General features: G+C 68.6%; 1 protein-coding gene across 9 annotated transcripts in view; it reads left to right on the top strand.

Moving 5' to 3' along the window:
- NFIX (nuclear factor I X) overlaps positions 1–19,777 on the top strand; it is a 227,001-nt gene that overhangs the window by 183,723 nt on the left and 23,501 nt on the right. For all 9 annotated transcript variants that reach the window (XM_044994894.1, XM_044994889.1, XM_044994888.1 and 6 more), the window contains 4 exons: positions 12,000–12,062; positions 12,775–12,849; positions 13,728–13,848; positions 15,549–15,685. In XM_044994894.1, coding sequence (XP_044850829.1) covers positions 12,000–12,062; positions 12,775–12,849; positions 13,728–13,848; positions 15,549–15,685 — 396 coding nt within the window. The remainder of the gene's footprint in view (positions 1–11,999; positions 12,063–12,774; positions 12,850–13,727; positions 13,849–15,548; positions 15,686–19,777) is intronic.

Raw genomic sequence — 19,777 nt, 5'->3', positions numbered from 1 at the left:
TATCCCGAACCCCCCTCCCCACCTCCCGGAGCCCCATGACGCTCCCAGGGGAGGGGCCCCCTGGCAGTGCCCTGCTGCTCGCCCTGAATGCCAGGCTCTGGTTACTGTGGGTGTTGGGGGGCACACCCTGGGGGTGGGACTGTCCAGTGCCCCGCCCCCCCCCAGGGCCTGTGGGCAGCGTGGTACCAGCCCCCCCCAGGGTGTGTGGGCAGCGCGGTACTAGCCCCCCCCAGGGTGTGTGGGCAGCGCGGTACTAGCCCCCCCCAGGGTGTGTGGGCAGCACGGTACCAGCCCCCTCCAGGGTGTGTGGGCAGCGCAGTACCAGCCCCCCCCAGGGTGTGTGGGCAGCGCGGTACCAGCCCCTCCAGGGTGTGTGGGCAGCGTGGTACTAGCCCCCCCCAGGGTGTGTGGGCAGCGCGGTACCAGCCCCTCCAGGGTGTGTGGGCAGCGCGGTACCAGCCCCCCTGGGCCTGTGGGCAGCGCGGTACCAGCCCCCCCAGGGTGTGTGGGCAGCACGGTACCAGCCCCTCCAGGGTGTGTGGGCAGCGCGGTACCAGCCCCCCTGGGCCTGTGGGCAGCGCGGTACCAGCCCCTCCAGGGTGTGTGGGCAGCGCGGTACCAGCCCCTCCAGGGTGTGTGGGCAGCGCAGTACCAGCCCCCCTGGGCCTGTGGGCAGCGTGGTACCAGCCCCCCCAGGGCCTGTGGGCAGCACGGTACCAGCCCCCCCAGGATGTGTGGGCAGCGCGGTACCAGCCCCTCCAGGGCCTGTGGGCAGCACGGTACCAGCCCCCCCAGGGTGTGTGGGCAGCACGGTACCAGCCCCCCCAGGGCCTGTGGGCAGCACGGTACCAGCCCCCCCAGGGTGTGTGGGCAGCGCGGTACCAGCCCCCCTGGGCCTGTGGGCAGCACGGTACCAGCCCCCCCAGGGTGTGTGGGCAGCGCGGTACCAGCCCCTCCAGGGTGTGTGGGCAGCGCAGTACCAGCCCCCCCAGGGCCTGTGGGCAGCACGGTACCAGCCCCTCCAGGGTGTGTGGGCAGCGCAGTACCAGCCCCCCTGGGCCTGTGGGCAGCACGGTACCAGCCCCCCCCCGGGGCCTGCGGGCAGCATGGTACCAGCCCCCCCAGGGCCTGTGGGCAGCGCGGTACCAGCCCCCCCTGTATTTCCCCTGGCCATTGCCAACGTGGGTGTCCTGGGAGGGCCAGGATACTCCCCTGCCCCATCCCACAGCCCTGCCCCCGATGGGCACTGCCAGTGGGCGAGGGCTGGGCAGAGGGGCACGCGGCTGGATTGAGCCCTGGGGTGGTGGGTGCTGCCCTGGCACAGCACCCTTCCCCCGCCCCGCGCTGGTCTGAAATCCTGGGGGGCAGAGGGGATATGGGGCTAAAGGCTTGGCAGCTCCTTGGGCTTCATTCTGGGTTTGTGCTGCCCCCAGCGCAGCGGGGCACACGCTGGGGGCGGTTCTGGGTGATGCCGTAATACCTCTAATAAATACAGCACCCTGCACAGCAGGGCCCCGGCCATGGGGGGCTCTGGGCGCTACCGTAATGCCCCTAATAACAATAAGTTTGAGTCTGACTCGGGCTGGCGAGCATTGTTATGTGTCGGGTCTGGGGTGCCCGGGGCGATGCCAGGCATCGTGGATCCAGCCTGGATCTGGGGCGGGGGGGGGGCCTGGAATACCAAGGCGAGTGGCATGGGGCTGCGAGAGAGCTGCCTTTGCACCAGCAGGGATCTCCTCCCTGGGGTCAGTATCCTGCCTCGTGCCTATGGCACCAGGCTCCCATGTGCCTGTAGGGGCGGGTAAGCATGCCGGCTTGTTATTGTAGGGTCTCCCGGGTGCACCGGGTCGCTCACAGGGGTTTGTTATTGTAGGGTCTCCCAGGTGCACCGGGTCGCTCATGGTGGTTTGTTATTGTAGGGTCTCCCGGGTGCACCGGGTCGCTCACAGGGGTTTGTTATTGTAGGGTCTCCCAGGTGCACCGGGTCGCTCACAGGGGTTTGTTATTGTAGGGTCTCCTGGGGGCACCGGGTCGCTCACGGTGGTTTGTTATTGTGGGGTTTCCCGGGAGCACAGGGTCACTCACAGTGGTTTGTTATTGTAGGGTTTCCCGGGGGCACCGGGTCGCTCACAGGGGTTTGTTATTGTAGGGTATCCAGGGGGCACTGGGTCGCTCACAGTGGTTTGTTATTGTAGGGTCTCCAAGGGGCACTGGGTCGCTCACAGGGGTTTGTTATTGTAGGGTCTCCCGGGTGCACCGGGTCGCTCATGGTGGTTTGTTATTGTAGGGTCTCCAAGGGGCACTGGGTCGCTCACAGTGGTTTGTTATTGTAGGATCTCCCGGGGGCACCAGGTCGCTCATGGTGGTTTGTTATTGTAGGGTGTCCAGGGGGCACTGGGTCGCTCACAGTGGTTTGTTATTGTAGGGTCTCCCGGGGGCACCGGGTCACTCACAGTGGTTTGTTATTGTAGGGTTTCCCGGGGGCACCGGGTCGCTCACAGGGGTTTGTTATTGTAGGGTATCCAGGGGGCACTGGGTCGCTCACAGTGGTTTGTTATTGTAGGGTCTCCAAGGGGCACTGGGTCGCTCACAGGGGTTTGTTATTGTAGGGTCTCCCGGGTGCACCGGGTCGCTCATGGTGGTTTGTTATTGTAGGGTCTCCAAGGGGCACTGGGTCGCTCACAGTGGTTTGTTATTGTAGGATCTCCCGGGGGCACCAGGTCGCTCATGGTGGTTTGTTATTGTAGGGTGTCCAGGGGGCACTGGGTCGCTCACAGTGGTTTGTTATTGTAGGGTCTCCTGGGGGCACCGGGTTGCTCACAGGGGTTTGTTATTGTAGGGTATCCAGGGGGCACTGGGTCGCTCACGGTGGTTTGTTATTGTAGGGTCTCCCGGGGGCACCAGGTTGCTCATGGTGGTTTGTTATTGTAGGGTCTGCCTGGCGCTGAGGAAGGTGTGTGCTAGGTCCCGTGTATGGCGTGGAGGCACAGGTGCCGCTGGGTTCCGGACCCCCAGGGGACGACCCAGACACTTGGGCCAGGAAGGGGAGGAGGATCCTGCCTATGCTGGACACTGGCTGGTGGGGGAACCGGCAGGGACCCCCTGCTTGGAGGTTGGGGGGCTCTCCACTTACAGCCGTGTCGGGGGAGCTTGGGCCGTGCTGGGGCTCGGGGCCAGCACGGATGGGGGCAGAGCTCCCCCTGCTGAGCCCCTGCAGCTCCTGGCCCTCCCTGGGGTTACTCGAACAGTCTCCCATCCAAACGCCGGCCCAGCCCCACCCTGCTTGGCCGTGGGCAGGGGGCCGGGAGCGTGGGCACCGTGGCCTGGCAGTAACCGGGCAGCGCAGGGGATGGGTGAGGAGGGGTGGCCAGGGGGGAGCCGGTGCCCCTTGGAGCGGAAAGGCCCCTGGAGGGGAGAAGGGCATCTGGGGGTGGGAGGGGCAGGCCCTTACGCTCCCCCCCCCCAGGGAGGGGCAGAGCCGCGGGGGATCAGGGCGCTGGGCCGGGCTGGCCAGACAATGCCTTGGCTCGTGTGACCCGGGGGCCGGGTCCATCTGCCACCTGCCTCTCGCTTGCCTCCATCCCTGCCAAGACCCCCGGTCCCCAGCCTGCCCCCCAGTGTGGTGGGGGGGCTGCGTTCCGGGCCCCCGGGGCTGGGCTCAAATCCTCCAGGGGGCAGCTGAGTGTCCTGTGGGGGTCGTCAGGGGCTGGGGAAGAGAGGCAAAGGCGTGGGGGCTGGTTCTAGGTGGGTCGGGATGGGGGTGATTTGGGGGGCCCCATATCCCCATGGGCTGCCAGTTTCTCCTTCCCAGGCCTTCCAGATGTGGGGGGGGGCACCCTGGCACATCCAGAGATTCTGGGGAACTGGCTGACGCGGGGCAGGGGCAGTTGCTTCTTCCCCATAAACCCAGCAGAGCTGGTGGGAAGGGGGCAGCCCTATGGAGCCCCCAGCCCCACGGCTGCCACCCTCACAGGTCTCACTTGGGGGGCTCTGACTGTCCCAGTGTCTTTCTGGCACCTTCCCCCCAGACAAGCCCCCCGGCGCAGGGAGCCGCTTGGGTCTGGGGGAGCTGGCAGGGGCTTGTGGGGGGCATTCGGCAGAGCCAGGCAGGTCCCCCCTCTGCTAAGTTCTGCTGGGGGGCAGGGCGCTGCCAGGGCGAGCTGGGGTTAGACCGTCCAGGAGGCGCTAGAGCCGTCGGGGGGGAATGTGTGTGTGACGTGTGTGACATGGGTGTTACATGTGTTGTGCGAGTCGTGTGTGTGCGTGTTACGTCTGTGTATTTTGTCCATGTGTGCGCATTACAGTCACGCTGGGTGTGTGTGGGATGTTACACGTGTGTCACACAAACGGTGAGTGTGTGAGGCATGCCTGTTCCATGTGCATAGCGCGTGGGCCCGCCTCTGCATGCGGTGTGTCCATGGCGGGTGAGAGCTGGGCGTGTTGTGTTCACGTGTGCGTGTTGTGTTCACGTGTGCGCTCCCTGCGCCTGTTGGGTGAGGGACCAGGGGGTCCATACAATGTAGAAACCAAGCCCAGGCGTGGGACTGGCCAAACCCACCCGCGGGGCCTGGGCCGTTAGCGGTTACCGGCCCATCTGCTCAGGCCCGGGGGCTGCGGGTCGGGACTGAGGGGCACCGGGAGAGCTGGGGGGAGCTGGGACTGCAGGGGGCTGCGGGTCGGGATTGAGGGGCACCGGGAGAGCTGGGGGGAGCTGGGACTGCAGGGGGCTGCGGGTGGGGATTGGCGGGGGGGGGGGATGATCGGTTGCTTGTGGGGGGATCCAGCCTTTCCCCTGAGCCCTGTGACCTCGTCTCCCTCTGCCCAGGCGTGGCTCAGCCCTGCCCACCAGCTCACCGGGCGGCTCTAACCCCTTCTTTGCCGGTCTGCTCCTAGCAGGCACCTCCGGGGGCACGTCAGGGGCTGGCTGGCACGGGGGGGTCTCTGCAGAGCCCAGAGCCTGAAGGGAAAGAGCCAACCTTGCCCAGCAGCACATCCGGCATTGCTGCCGCCTCTGCTCACCCGGCAGGACTCCACAACTGCACACGCTGGCTGGACAGAGACCCCTGGCCCGGCGCTGGCTGCAGCCACCTCTGGGGTGGGGCCGGGGGGGCTGGCTAGACAGAGACCCCTGGCCCGGCGCTGGCTGCAGCCACCTCTGGGGTGGGGCCGGGGGGGCTGGCTGGACAGAGACCCCTGGCCCGGCGCTGGCTGCAGCCACCTCTGGGGTGGGGCCGGGGGGGCTGGCTAGACAGAGACCCCTGGCCCGGCGCTGGCTGCAGCCACCTCTGGGGTGGGGCCGGGGGCTGTTTATACAGGGACCCCTCACCCGGCGCTGAGCTGCAGCCACCTCTGGGGTGGGGCAGTTGTGCATGGACATTTCCATGCATTTATTGGTGTTTGAGGCCTGCTGCTGCCATGAACCCTTTGCTGGCTGTGGAGTGTTTTCACTCCGTAGGACGCCCTGTTGCTCTCAAGAGATTTTGGACGGTGGAGGCTGGAAGATTCTATCAAGAGGTTAGGGATTGTTCTAGTGTCTTGGCATTCTTACATATTAGGTGTATTACGGTAGCACCCAGGGCCCCGTGGCGCTAGGTGCTGCTCATTATTAGGTGTATTACGGTAGCGCCCAGGGCCCTGTGGCACTAGGTGCTGCTCGTTATTAGGTGTATTACGGTAGCGCCCAGGGTCCCGTGGCACTAGGTGCTGTATGTTATCAGATGTATTACGGTAGCGCTCATGGCGCTAAGTGCTGTATGTTATTAGGTGTATTATGGTAGCGCCCAGAGGCCCGTGACACTAGGTGCTGCTCGTTATTAGGTGTATTACGGTAGCGCCCAGGGCCCTGTGGCACTAGGTGCTGCTCGTTATTAGGTGTATTATGGTAGCGCCTAGGGCCCCGTGACACTAGGTGCTGCTTGTTATTAGGTGTATTACGGTAGCGCCCAGGGTCCCGTGACACTAGGTGCTGCCCGTTATCAGGTGTACTACGGTAGCTCCCATGGCCCTGTGGCACTAGGTGCTGTATGTTATCAGATGTATTACGGTAGCGCTCATGGCGCTAGGTGCTGTATGTTATTAGGTGTATTATGGTAGTGCCCAGGGGCCTGTGACACTAGGTGCTGCTCGTTATTAGGTGTATTACGGTAGCGCCCAGGGCCCCGTGGCACTAGGTGCTGCTCGTTATTAGGCGTATTACGGTAGCGCCCAAGGTCCCATGACACTAGGGGCTGCCCGTTATCAGGTGTATTACGGTAGCTCCCCTGGCCCCGTGGCGCTAGGTGCTGCTCGTTATTAGGCGTATTACAGTAGCTCCCATGGCCCTGTGGCGCTAGGTGCTGTATGTTATTAGGTGTATTACGGTAGCGCCCAGGGGGCCGTGACACTAGGTGCTGCTCGTTATTAGGTGTATTACGGTAGCGCCCAGGGCCCCGTGGCGCTAGGAGCTGTACAAACACCGAACAGATGGTCCCTGCCCCGATCTAAGTACAAGCCCAGAGACTGACGGGTGGATGGGGGAGCCCGCGGGGGGCAGGGGGGTTAGTCGGCGTCCCAGCCAAGGGGAGGTTGGAGGAGGGATTGGCAGGACAAGGGGGAGCCTTGCGGGGGTTTCCAGGAGCCCCCCAGCAGGAGGGGCAGCGGGAGGAAGCCGGAGGGCTGGTCACAGGCGGGAGCACAGAGACGATCGGCCGGGGGGCGCCGGGCCGGGCGGGAAGGCTCTGGATCGCGCTGTTGTGGGGTGCATGGAGCTGGGGGGAGGCTCAGATGGGGGGCTCCAGGCCTGGCGCTGAGAGGGCACAGCCCGTGGCCAGGGCCGGGGGGCTCCGCGGCTGCTATCGCTGGCCCTGCCAGCCAGCCCATCACGCCCCGACTTCTGGGGCCGGCCCAGGCAGGCAGGGGCAGGACCAGCTAATGCGCCAGCCCGGGGCCCTGCCCGGATCCCGCTGAGCTCAGCTGGGCAGGAATCGGTGGCTGGAAAGTCTGTGCTGAGACTGGAACCAGGGTGAGCGGCGCTCTGAGAGCTGCAGTGTGCGGGCAGCGCCCCGCGGCTCATGGCCCCTCTAGCGCCCCGCGGCTCATGGCCCCTCTAGCGCCCCGCGGCTCATGGCCCCTCTAGCGCCCCGCGGCTCATGGCCCCTCTAGCGCCCCGCGGCCCGCGGCTCATGGCCCCTCTAGCGCCCCGCGGCTCATAGCCCCTATAGCGCCTCTCGGCCTGCGGCTCATGGCCCCTCTAGCGCCCCGCGGCTCATGGCCCCTATAGCGCCCCGCGGCTCATAGCCCCTATAGCGCCTCTCGGCCTGCGGCTCATGGCCCCTCTAGCGCCCCGCGGCTCATGGCCCCTCTAGCGCCCCGCGGCCTGCGGCTCATGGCCCCTCTAGCGCCCCGCGGCTCATGGCCCCTCTAGCGCCCCGCGGCCTGCGGCTCATGGCCCCTCTAGCGCCCCGCGGCCCGCGGCTCGTGGCCCCTCTAGCGCCCCGCGGCCCGCGGCTCATAGCCCCTATAGCGCCCCGCGGCTCATGGCCCCTATAGCACCTCTCGGCCCGCGGCTCATGGCCCCTCTAGCGCCCCTCGGCCTGCAGGTCATGGCCCCTCTAGCGCCCCTCGGCCCGCGGCTCATAGCCCCTCTAGCGCCCCTCGGCCTGCAGGTCATAGCCCCTATAGCGCCCCGCGGCTCATAGCCCCTATAGCACCTCTCGGCCTGCGGCTCATGGCCCCTATAGCGCCCCGCGGCTCATGGCCCCTCTAGCGCCCCGCGGCTCATAGCCCCTATAGCGCCTCTCGGCCTGCGGCTCATGGCCCCTCTAGCGCCCCGCGGCTCATAGCCCCTATAGCGCCCCACGGCTCATGGCCCCTCTAGCGCCCCGCGGCCCGCGGCTCATGGCCCCTCTAGCGCCCCGCGGCTCATAGCCCCTATAGCGCCTCTCGGCCTGCGGCTCATGGCCCCTATAGCGCCCCGCGCCCCGCGGCTCATGGCCCCTCTAGCGCCCCTCGGCCTGCAGCTCATAGCCCCTCTAGCGCCCCTCGGCCCGCAGCTCATAGCCCCTCTAGCGCCCCTCGGCCTGCAGGTCATAGCCCCTATAGCGCCCCGCGGCTCATAGCCCCTATAGCACCTCTCGGCCCGCGGCTTATGGCCCCTCTAGTGCCCCTCGGACTGCGGCTCATAGCCCCTCTAGCGCCCCGCGGCCTGCAGGTCATAGCCCCTCTAGCGCCCCTCGGCCCGCGGCTCATGGCCCCTCTAGCGCCCCGCGGCCCGCGGCTCATGGCCCCTCTAGCGCCCCGCGGCCCGCGGCTCATGGCCCCTCTAGCGCCCCTCGGCCCGCGGCTCATGGCCCCTCTAGCGCCCCTCGGCCTGCAGGTCATGGCCCCTCTAGCGCCCCTCGGCCTGCGGCTCATGGCCCCTCTAGCGCCCCGCGGCACAAAGCCCCTCTAGCGCCCCGCGGCTCATAGCCCCTCTAGCGCCCCTCGGCCCGCGGCTCATGGCCCCTCTAGCGCCCCTCGGCCAGCAGCTCATAGCCCCTCTAGCGCCCCTCGGCCCGCAGCTCATAGCCCCTCTAGCGCCCCTCGGCCTGCAGGTCATAGCCCCTATAGCGCCCCGCGGCTCATAGCCCCTATAGCACCTCTCGGCCCGCGGCTTATGGCCCCTCTAGTGCCCCTCGGACTGCGGCTCATAGCCCCTCTAGCGCCCCGCGGCCTGCAGGTCATAGCCCCTCTAGCGCCCCGCGGCTCATGGCCCCTCTAGCGCCCCGCGGCCCGCGGCTCATGGCCCCTCTAGCGCCCCTCGGCCCGCGGCTCATGGCCCCTCTAGCGCCCCTCGGCCTGCAGGTCATGGCCCCTCTAGCGCCCCTCGGCCTGCGGCTCATGGCCCCTCTAGCGCCCCGCGGCTCATAGCCCCTCTAGCGCCCCGCGGCTCATAGCCCCTCTAGCGCCCCTCGGCCCGCGGCTCATGGCCCCTCTAGCGCCCCTCGGCCCGCGGCTCATGGCCCCTCTAGCGCCCCTCACTCTTTCTCTGTGGGAGGGGAGCCCAGGGCCGGGCTAGCAGGGGCTGCGGGTCGGGAGTGAGGGGCACCAGAGGACCAGCTCGCATTACAGTGTCTCCGTTGGTCCGACCCCCAGCACCTGATGGCGTCTCAGGGCCTCCTTGGGGAGAAGCTGGGACTGGGGGGGCCAGTAAAATCCAGCCTGGCTCCCCCCCTCGGAGCAGTGCTGGCAGGGGGCCGTGCCCGGCCTGCCTGGGCGAGATAACGCAGCCGGGCATCGCAGGGGCCTTGCCAGCGGCAGGTCTGTGTTTGCTCAGCTGCTGCCTCCCGATAAGGGTTTAGTCTGGATAATGGCTGGGGGCGGGGGGGGGAGGGGGCAGGGGGCCTCTTCCCCCACCAGGTCTGATGGAGGGAGGCGTGGCTGGGGCAGGACTCCTGGGTTCTCTCCCTGGCTCTGGGAGGAGTGGGACGGGGGCTAGTGGTTAGAGTGGGGGGGCCTGGGTGCCAGGACTCCTGGGTTCGATCCCAGCTCTGGAGCCGTGTGGCTGAGTAAGGGGGCTGCCCCATAGCTGTTCCCTGCCGGTGCCCCTGGGGAGCAGCCGTGCACTGGGCCCTGGGATGTCTCACAGCTCCTGCCCAGTGGGGGGGGGGGGCCCTGCCCTGCACCCCCCAAGTGCCGGGAGCCGCATCCCCACTGAGTCGTTAGCCAGCACTAACGAGGGCTCTGGGCCATGGAGTCGAGTCCCGGGGAAGGGGCTGGAGTTAGTGACGGGATAGAATCCAGGAGTCCTGCCCCCACCCCCCCACTGTAACCACCAGACCCCCCTCCCCTCCCAGAGCTGGGGAGAGAACCCCGGAGTCCTGGCTCCCAGCCTCTGCTCCAACCACTAGACCCCACTCCCCTCCCCAGAACCCAGGAGTCCTGGCTCCCGGCGCCCCCTGCTCTCACACCCAGACCCCAAGCGTCCGGCTGACCCCAGGCCGGCTCGCTGGGCCCAGTGCTGGCGGGAGCTTGTGCCTGGGGAGGCCTCGAGAACCTGTGTGTTTCCCTGCTCCCGCGCCAGCCCCCCTGCCAGCGCCCCACAGCCTTCCCCTCTCGGCGCTTGGAAGGCTGCGTATCCCCGGTCCCAGGGCCCAGCCCCCAGCCCCGTCCGTCCCTCAGCCATGGGGCCGCTGCTAGCCGCCAGCACTAAAATGGCTGCCAAGTTTTAAGATGGCTGCCAGCAGCCGGCAGGGCCGAGCAGGGAGCGGGGCCTGAGCCAGCTGTGGGGGGCCGGGCCTTGGAGGAGATGGACCCGGGGCAGGGGGCGGTGCCCCGGCTGATGCCAGGAGGGGGGGCAGAGCGTGGGCTGTTGACATAGGTAACCCGCGGGCTGGCGGCCACCCGTGCCAAGCCTGCAGGGAAAGGCCGAGGCCGATTAACTCTTCGGAGGCCTCAGGCCCGGAGGTGTCTGGCCGGGCAGCCCCACAGGGCACTGCCGGAGAACCAAGGGCAGCGTCGACCTCGTGGGTCCTCGGCCTAGTCCTGTGCCCAGTGCCAGCTGCAGGGCCATGGTGCCTCCGCCGGGGGGATGGGGGCTGAGGAAGGGGGTCGGGACGTGGCCCATTAACCCCAGCAGAGAAAATGTGGGGTGAGGGTGGAGGAAGTGCTGTGCCGAGGATACACTACGGGCACTACCACTGCACGCTCACGGCACCAGAGCTGCAACGCCCGGGCAGTGCCACCGCGACGCCCAAATTGTACCACTGCAAAGCCCGGGCAGTGCCACCGCGACGCCCAAATTGTACCACTGCAAAGCCCGGGCTGTGCCACTGTGACGCCCAAATTGTACCACTGCAAAGCCTGGGCTGTGCCACTGCAATGACCGAACTGTGCCACTGCAACGCCCGGGCAGTGCCACCGCGACGCCCAAATTGTACCACTGCAAAGCCCGGGCTGTGCCACTGCAATGACCGAACTGTGCCACTGCATTGCCCGGGCAGTGCCACCGCGACGCCCAAATTGTACCACTGCAAAGCCCGGGCTGTGCCACTGCAATGACCGAACTGTGCCACTGCAATGACCGGGCAGTGCCACTGTGATGCCCAAATTGTACCACTGCAAAGCCTGGGTTGCGCCACCGCAACGACCGAACTATGCCACTGCAACGCCCAGGGAGTGCCACTGCAACGCCCAAATTGCGCCACTGCGACACCTGGGCAGTGCCACTGCGACGCCCAAATGGGGCCACTGCAAAGCCTTGGCTGTGCCACTGCAGTGCCGGGGCTGTGCCCTGATGCGCAGTAGGGGTGGAGGGGGGTGGCTCCGATGCCCCGGTTGGGGAGGGGCCTGGGGGGGAGTGGAAAATGAAGGGTGAGCAGCTCTTCGGGAGCCCCGAGTCCAAGGCCCCAGGGGTGGGCAGCTGTGGGGGGGGGATGGGGAGGGGCCATGGCAGCAGGGCCGCCGAGAGCGGGTTCAGCCCCAGTGAAAAACATTTGTCGGGCCCCCCAGCAAGGGCAGACCGGCTACACGGGGCCGACGAAGCCGGGCAAGCTGGGCCCTGGGGCCCCTTCCGGACCGCCGGGCCCCGGTAATTTGTACCGGCTCCCCCCCCTCGGCGGCCCTGCATGGCACTGCTGGGTGCACCTGGCGCACTCCTCTGGCGGCCAGTTTGGGACAACCTGTGGGGAGTCTCTGGGGTCAGGCTGGTCCCCCCGGGGTGGGTCTGGGTTTGGTGTTGGCTGCTCTGGTAACGACACAGACCCCCGCCAGGATCGGGCCCCCTGTGCCGAGCGCTGCCCAGATCCCCGCCAGGATCGGGCCCCCTGTGCCGAGCGCTGCCCAGACCCCCGCCAGGATCGGGCCCCCTGTGCCGAGCGCTGCCCAGACCCTGCCAGGATCGGGCCCCCTGTGCCGAGCGCTGCCCAGACCCCGCCAGGATCGGGCCCTCTGTGCTGGGCGCAGCCCAGACCCCCGCCAGGATTGGGCCCTTTGTGCCGGGCGCAGCCCAGACCCTGATGTCGCTCTGTGTTTGTGTGTTACAGAATCCGGACAATCAGACAGTTCAAACCAGCAAGGAGATGTGGACATCAAACCACTGCCCAACGGTGAGAGACCCCCACAGCCCCCCCCAACCGCCCGTAGCCCCCCTCAGCCTCCCATGGTCCCCCCAAAGCCCCCATCAAACCACTGCCCAATGACAAGAGACGCTCACAGCCTCCCATAGACCCCCCCACAGCACCCCCACAGCCTCCATCTCCCCATCCCCCCATCAAGCCACTGCCCAAGGGTGAGACCCCCACAGCCCCCATCTCCCCATCCTCCTATCAGACCACTGTCCACTGGTGAGAACCCCCCACAGCCCCGTCTACCCCACATATCCCTTGCCCTGCTTCCCTGCCCCAAGATTGAAAGGCATCAGCAGAGCTGGGGGGGTCCAGGGCTGGGCTAGCAGGGGCTGCGGGTCGGCAGTGAGGGGCATCAGCAGAGCTAGGGGACGGGGGGCAGGGCTGAGCTGGCAGGGGCTGCAGGTTGGGAGTGAGGGGCACCGGCAGAGCTGGGTTGTGGGGAGAGCCTAGGGCTGGGCTAGCAGGGGCTGTGTGTCCGGAGTGAGGGGCACCAGCAGAGGTGGGGGGAATCTAGGGCTGGGCTAGCAGGGGCTGCAGGTTGGGAGTGAGGGGCACCGGCAGAGGTGGGGGGAATCTAGGGCTGGGCTAGCAGGGGCTGCGGGTCGGGAGTGAGGGGCACCGGCCGTGTCCATCACCTTGCTCTGTGCCCTGATTGCTGCCCCGCTGATGCCCGTCTCCTCCCTCCCTTCAGGGCATTTGACTTTCCAGGACTGTTTTGTGACGTCGGGCGTCTGGAACGTGACGGAGCTGGTCCGAGTGTCCCAGAGTGAGTGACAACCTCAGGGGGTGGCCCTAGATCCCCCCGGGGGTCCTTTCGCCTCCTCGTACGCCTCCAGGGGGTGGGCTAGAGAGGCTGGCACGGGGCGCCCATGACGGGTGCTTGGCTGGCACGGGGCGCCCCTGGCAGGATATGGAGACACTGGCCGGCTCGGCAGGAGAATCATTCTCCGTCTCCGTCTCGCTCCATCGATCTATTTCTCCCCTGCCCTGTGCCCCCTGGTCTCACTCAGCTCCCCCTTGGGAAGCAGATCCTAGGGGCGTTGGGAAAGGCCCGGGAGGGGGCAGGAGCCCCCCTGCACGCCCACAGGCTGGCTGGGGAGCCAGGCCCATGGCTGCTGGGGGGTGGGGGAGCTGGGGACGTGGGCACTACAGAGGAGGAGACTCACACGCCCCGTGGCCGAGCAGCAGCCGGGCTCCTTGTCTGGCGTCTCTGCCCGACCTGGGGACTGACCAACGCTGAGCCAGTCACCCCGGGCCAGGTGAAGGCCTAGGCACCATTGGCAGAGCCGGGGGGCTGGTGCCAGGGGGCCACAGGCCCAGCAGCTCTCCCAGGACAGGGAAAAGTTTCCAGCCCCTGCGGTTGGGGGGAAAAGCTCGGAAAGCGACACGCCTGAGCCTGCAGAGAGCCTGAGCCCGTTGCCCTGCGGGGGCGGGGCCATGGGGCAGGGGCGGGGTTAGGGATAGGCCACATGAGGGTGTGACTAGGGCCCTGACTTGCTTGAACTGGGCCCTGAGTGTCGGGTGATTGCTGTGCCCAGCAGCTGGTCTGCAGCGGGCGTAGGACCCCTGGCACCAGCTGCGGGGCGGAGGCCTGCGTGCCCGGTGCCCCGCGCTGCCCCTCACCCGCTGTCTCTCCTCCCACAGCTCCCGTGGCCACGGCGTCGGGTCCCAACTTCTCCCTGGCAGACCTGGAGAGCCCCAGTTACTACAACATCAACCAGGTGACTCTGGGCCGGCGGTCCATAACGTCACCTCCTTCCACCAGGTACGCGCCAGCCTGCCCGGCCGGGGGCTCCTCCCCGCGGCCCCGCTCCGGCGTCAGATGGGCACCGCTCCCACCCGCCCTGGGGCCCATGGGGGGACAGGCCCCTGCCCCGCTCCCCACCCATCCTCGGCCTGGGACTGCATCCGAGCCAGCAGCCCTGCCCCCCTGTCACCCCGCCTGTCACCCGGCCCCGGGGCCAATCAGGGCCAGCGCCCCTAGTGGGGAACGGCCCCGAGCCCGCCTGTCACCCGCCCTGGGGCCAATCAGGGCCAGCGCCCCTATAGGGGAAAAGCCCCGAGCCCGCCTGTCACCCTGCCCTGGGGCCAATCAGGGCCAGCGCCCCTAGAGGGGAAAGGCCCCGAGCCCGCCTGTCACCCCGCCCTGGGGCCAATCAGGGCCAGCGCCCCTAGAGGGGAAAGGCCCCGAGCCCGCCTGTCACCCGCCCTGGGGCCAACCAGGGCCAGCACCCCCTAGAGGGGAAAGGCCCCGAGCCCGCCTGTCACCCTGCCCTGGGGCCAATCAGGGCCAGCACCCCCTAGAGGGGAAAGGCCCCGAGCCCGCCTGTCACCCCGCCCTGGGGCCAATCAGGGCCAGCGCCCCCTAGAGGGGAACGGCCCCTAGCCCGCCCGTCACCCTGCCCTGGGGCCAATCAGGGCCAGCCCCCCCTAGTGGGGAAAGGCCCCGAGCCCGCCCGTCACCCTGCCCTGGGGCCAATCAGGGCCAGCACCCCCTAGTGGGGAAAGGCCCGAGCCCGCCTGTCACCCGGCCCTGGGGCCAATCAGGGCCAGCGCCACTAGAGGGGAAAGGCCCCGAGCCCGCCCGTCACCCTGCCCTGGGGCCAATCAGGGCCAGCGCCCCCTAGTGGGGAAAGGCCCCGAGCCCGCCTGTCACCCGGCCCTGGGGCCAATCAGGGCCAGCGCCCCCCTAGTGGGGAAAGGCCCTGAGCCCGCCTGTCACCCGGCCCTGGGGCCAATCAGGGCCAGCGCCCCTAGAGGGGAAAGGCCCTGAGCCCGCCTGTCACCCTGCCCTGGGGCCAATCAGGGCCAGCGCCCCTAGAGGGGAAAGGCCCCGAGCCCGCCCGTCACACGGCCCTGGGGCCAATCAGGGCCAGCCCCCCCTAGTGGGGAAAGGCCCTGAGCCCGCCCATCACCCTGCCCTGGGGCCAATCAGGGCCAGCGCCCCCTAGTGGGGAGGGGCCCTGAGCCCGCCCATCACCCTGCCCTGGGGCCAATCAGGGCCAGCGCCCCTAGAGGGGAAAGGCCCCGAGCCCGCCCGTCACCCGGCCCTGGGGCCAATCAGGGCCAGCGCCCCCTAGTGGGGAAAGGCCCCGAGCCCGCCTGTCACCCGGCCCTGGGGCCAATCAGGGCCAGCGCCCCCTAGTGGGGAACGGCCCCGAGCCCGCCTGTCACCCGCCCTGGGGCCAATCAGGGCCAGCGCCCCCTAGTGGGGAAAGGCCCTGAACCCGCCTGTCACCCGCCCTGGGGCCAATCAGGGCCAGCGCCCCCTAGTGGGGAAAGGCCCCGAGCCCGCCTGTCACCCGCCCTGGGGCCAATCAGGGCCAGCGCCCCCTAGTGGGGAAAGGCCCCGAGCCCGCCCATCACCCTGCCCTGGGGCCAATCAGGGCCAGCGCCCCCTAGTGGGGAACGGCCCTGAGCCCGCCTGTCACCCGGCCCAACCTCTCCCCCTCGCTGCCCCCCCAGCTCCACCAAGCGCCCCAAGTCGCTGGATGACAGCGAGATGGAGAGCCCCGTGGACGAGGTCTTCTACCCCGGGACGGGGCGCTCGCCCGCCGCCGGCAGCAGCCAGTCCAGCGGCTGGCCCAACGACGTGGACGCAGGTACGGGGGGGCGCAGATCGGGGCAGGGACCGGGCGTGGGGCCTCCTGGGCGTTGTGCATTCCCCCCAGAACGCAGCTGCAGGGGTCAACCTGCAACGATCCCCAGCTCCTCCCCTGTTTGGGCCCCCTTGTCCCCCCCCCGTGTCTCCATGCGGGGCCCTGGGAAGCCATGGGGCACGGCTGCACTGCAGCCTTTGCAGGGAAGAGCTGGGCCAGGCTGCATGCCGGGGGGGCAGAGAGCAGCTGCCCCATAGCAGGATGTGGGGCTGGGGGCTGCGTTGGGGGGAAACTGGGGTGAGGCCGGGAGCTGGTTGGTCCAAGTCACAGAAGTATCAGAGTCATTCGGCATCTAGGGGCTGGGCTAGCAGGGGCTGCGGGTTGGGAGTGAGGGGCACCGGCAGAGCTTGGGGGGCAGGGCTGGGCTAGCAGGGGCTGCGGGTCGGGAGTGAGGGGCACCGCGAGAGGGCAGGGGGGCTGGCCTGGGCTAGCAGGGGCTGCGGGTCGGGAGTGAGGGGCACCGCGAGGGCAGGGGGGCTGGCCTGGGCTAGCAGGGGCTGTGGGTCGGGAGTGAGGGGCACCGCGAGGGCAGGGGGGCAGGCCTGGGCTAGCAGGGGGCCAGAGCATCTTGGCTCCTGTAAGGAATTAGCAGGCGAGCCCCAGCGTGTCATTCGGGGGCGGGGGGCCGTGAGTGGGGAGACTGTCTGGGAGCTGCTCTCTGTCCGTCCATCTCTGTCTGTCCGTCTGTCTCGCTCCATTCACCCCCCTCTGGCTCCTCAGCTCTGAACAATTCAACGAAACTCCTCTCTAAGGGAGGGCAGTGGGGTCTAGTGGTTAGGGCTGGGAGCCAGGACTCCTGGGTTCTATCCCCAGCTGGGGGGGAGGTCTAGTGGTTAGGGCAGGAGGATGGGAGCCAGAACGTGTTGGTTCTTTTCCTGGCTCTGAGACCGTGGTGAGCCCCTTGCCCTGCCTGTGTGAACTGGGAATGGTTTCCATTCTGTCTGTGCCAGGGTCTCTGATCAGCACTGGGGCTGGCAGGCCTCATTCTGGGCACTGGGAACCCCCCCAGTGATAACCCCCATGTCCAGCCAAGTCCTGCCAGCTCCCCAGGCGCCCCCTGCACCAGGCGCTGCAGACACACAGCAGGCAGCAGATGGATCAGATGGGGAAACTGAGGCATAGACAGGCAGCGACTCTGAGTGCCAGGATCTGAATCCATATCTCCTGGCCCCCAGCCGTATGGGGGTGGGGACAAGCACCTGATAACGGGGGGGTAGGGGGCAGCGCATGTGCCATCCCGGCAGAGGGCAAAGCCTTGGTCTATAATCCCATCAGGCCAGCAGGTTATTACCCTTGGCACTGCCCGCCCTGGGGGTCAGGGTGCCCCTCGCCAGGCATCACCCCCTCCAGCTCACACTCACAAAGGAGAGACGGTTGCCAACATGGGCACCATGCCAGCTGCAGCCTGGGCGAAGGGGGCGGGGCCTGGCGCTGTCGATGGGGTGAGCGCTGACAGTGCTGGCAGCAGGCACCGTGGGAGGCAGTTTGCGGAGCAGAAGGAGGGTCGGGGGCCCCGAGAGAAGCCCAGCCCCCCAGTGCGGCACCGGCAGCTGCCCCCAAGCTGCCGCTGGCACAGGGCATGATGGCACCAAACCCAGGAACAAGGCTGCTCTGGGCCATCACAGCTCTGCCGGTGCCCCTCACTCCCACCCCGCAGCCCCTGCTAGCCCAGCCCTGCCCCCCCCAGCCCTGCCGGTGCCCCTCACTCCCGCCCCGCAGCCCCTGCTAGCCCAGCCCTGCCCCCCCCAGCCCTGCCGGTGCCCCTCACTCCTGCCCCGCAGCCCCTGCTAGCCCAGCCCTGAGCTCCCCAGCTCTGCCGGTGCCCCTCACTCCCGACCCGCAGCCCCTGCTAGCCCAGCCCTGCCCCCCCCAGCTCTGCTGGTGCCCCTCACTCCCGCCCCGCAGCCCCCTGCTAGCCCAGCCCTGCTCCCCCCAGATCTGCCGGTGCCCCTCACTCCCGACTCACAGCCCCTGCTAGCCCAGCCCTGAGCTCCCCAGCTCTGCCGGTGCCCCTCACTCCCGCCCCGCAGCCCCCGGTAGCCCAGCCCTGAGCGCCCCCCAGCTCTGCCGGTGCCCCTCACTCCCGCCCCGCAGGCCCTGCTAGCCCAGCCCTGCCCCCCCCAGCTCTGCCGGTGCCCCTCACTCCCGCCCCGCAGCCCCTGCTAGCCCAGCCCTGAGCTCCCCCCAGCTCTGCCGGTGCCCCTCACTCCCGCCCCGCAGCCCCTGCCCCCCCCAGCCCTGCCCCCCCCAGCCCTGCCGGTGCCCCTCACTCCCGACCCGCAGCCCCTGCTAGCCCAGCCCTGCTCCCCCCAGCCCTGCCGGTGCCCCTCACTCCCGACCCGCAGCCCCTGCTAGCCCAGCCCTGCCCCCCCCAGCCCTGCCGGTGCCCCTCACTCCCGCCCCGCAGCCCCTGCTAGCCCGGCCCGGGGCTCCCCCCAGCTCTGCCGGTGCCCCTCACTCCCGACCCGCAGCCCCCTGCTAGCCCAGCCCTGAGCTCCCCCCAGCTCTGCCGGTGCCCCTCACTCCCTCCCCGCAGCCCCTGCTAGCCCAGCCCTGAGCTCCCCCCAGCTCTGCCGGTGCCCCTCACTCCCGCCCCGCAGCCCCTGCTAGCCCAGCCCTGCCCCCCCCAGCTCTGCCGGTGCCCCTCACTCCTGCCCCGCAGCCCCTGCCAGCCCAGCCCTGCCCCCCCCAGCTCTGCCGGTGCCCCTCACTCCTGCCCCGCAGCCCAAAGCGGACCGTGCCCCATGGCTGGTTTGATACGGTGCCCCAGAGGATGCAGCTGGGCGACCTGATAGCAAGAGGGCGAAATCAGGCTGGGGGGCGGGGGGGTAAGAGAGACACCGGTACAAGACAAAGCCCCAAATCTCGGGGGGTTCCCATAAACCCGGGACCTCTGGTCCCCCTAGGTGCAGCCAACGCTGGGCCTGTTCCCCCCGGCAGCTGGTCATGGGGATATCCCTCCCCCACCAGCCAGCCGGGCACCAGCCTGGCGCGGGGATGGGGATCGTGTGGCGTTTGCCCTTTCCTGCTGCGTTGGGTTTGTCCCCGACAAATGGCCCGTTCAGCGGCACAGCTGCAGGGCTGGCAGGGCCTGGCAGCCGTCTGACGGGCACAGGTGTTTGCAGCTGGCTGGCAGCTCCTCCGAGATCAGGTGCCAGGCAGCTGGCACAAGAAGGCAGGCTCCCGGCGGAGCCGCTCGCGCTCCCTGGGCGGGACGAGGGGAGCAGGAACCGGCTGAGCCCAGGGCACGGGAGATGGGCAGTGAGCGGTGCCACTCGCTGGCATTAGAGCGCCCGCTCGTCCGCCCCAGATCTTGGCAGCCCCGGCCCCCGACTCCTCCAGGCGCCCCTGGGTGGGGACAGCTGCAGGGAGACCCTCCCAGCCCACCCCAGTGTCTCCCCCATCCCAGACCCCAGACACCCGCTGCCGGCAGCCCAGTGCTCACTGCTGGCTCGGGGTGGGCTGGATCCTGTGCCCCCACGAGGGGAAAGGCTCTGGGTCACATGCCCCCCCCAAGCCAGCCAGTGCCCTGCCCTAATGCCAGATGAGACCTGGCGCCCCCTAGATGGGAAGGGCCCCGTGTCCCATTCCCTGACCCCCCTCTCCCCCCCGCCCCCAGCCAGCCCGGTGACGGTGTGACCCCTTGTCGTTTACACAGCACCCGTCAGCACAACCAGTCCCAAAGCGAAGGGATGCAGCCACCTCTGGGGTGGGCGCGAGGGCCCATGGCGCTGTGGCACTCGGGGTGTTGGGGAGGCTCCTGCTGTAATTTGGGCCCGGCCGGTGTTTTCTGCCTCCTCCTACTGCAAATCCGGCCTCAGGGGGCTGGTGCGTGGACCCCCCCCAATGGAGACACCCCAGAGCCTGGGGAGGCAGGACATGCCGATCTGGCAAGGGAAGATGGGTGGCAGCGGGGGGGTGGGATTGGGCGCCTGGACTGGCCCGGGCCTGGGGGATCCAAGCGACGACACCTGGTCCATAAATCTCCAGCTGCTGGAGTCACAGGAATGCGGGAAACTTGTGGCTGAAAGACGT

The sequence above is a fragment of the Mauremys mutica genome, chromosome 20 (assembly GCF_020497125.1).
Source record: "Mauremys mutica isolate MM-2020 ecotype Southern chromosome 20, ASM2049712v1, whole genome shotgun sequence".
NCBI classification, from domain to species: domain Eukaryota; kingdom Metazoa; phylum Chordata; order Testudines; family Geoemydidae; genus Mauremys; species Mauremys mutica.
The sequence above is the reverse complement of the archived record's forward strand: the minus strand, read 5'-3'. Positions and strand labels throughout refer to the sequence as shown.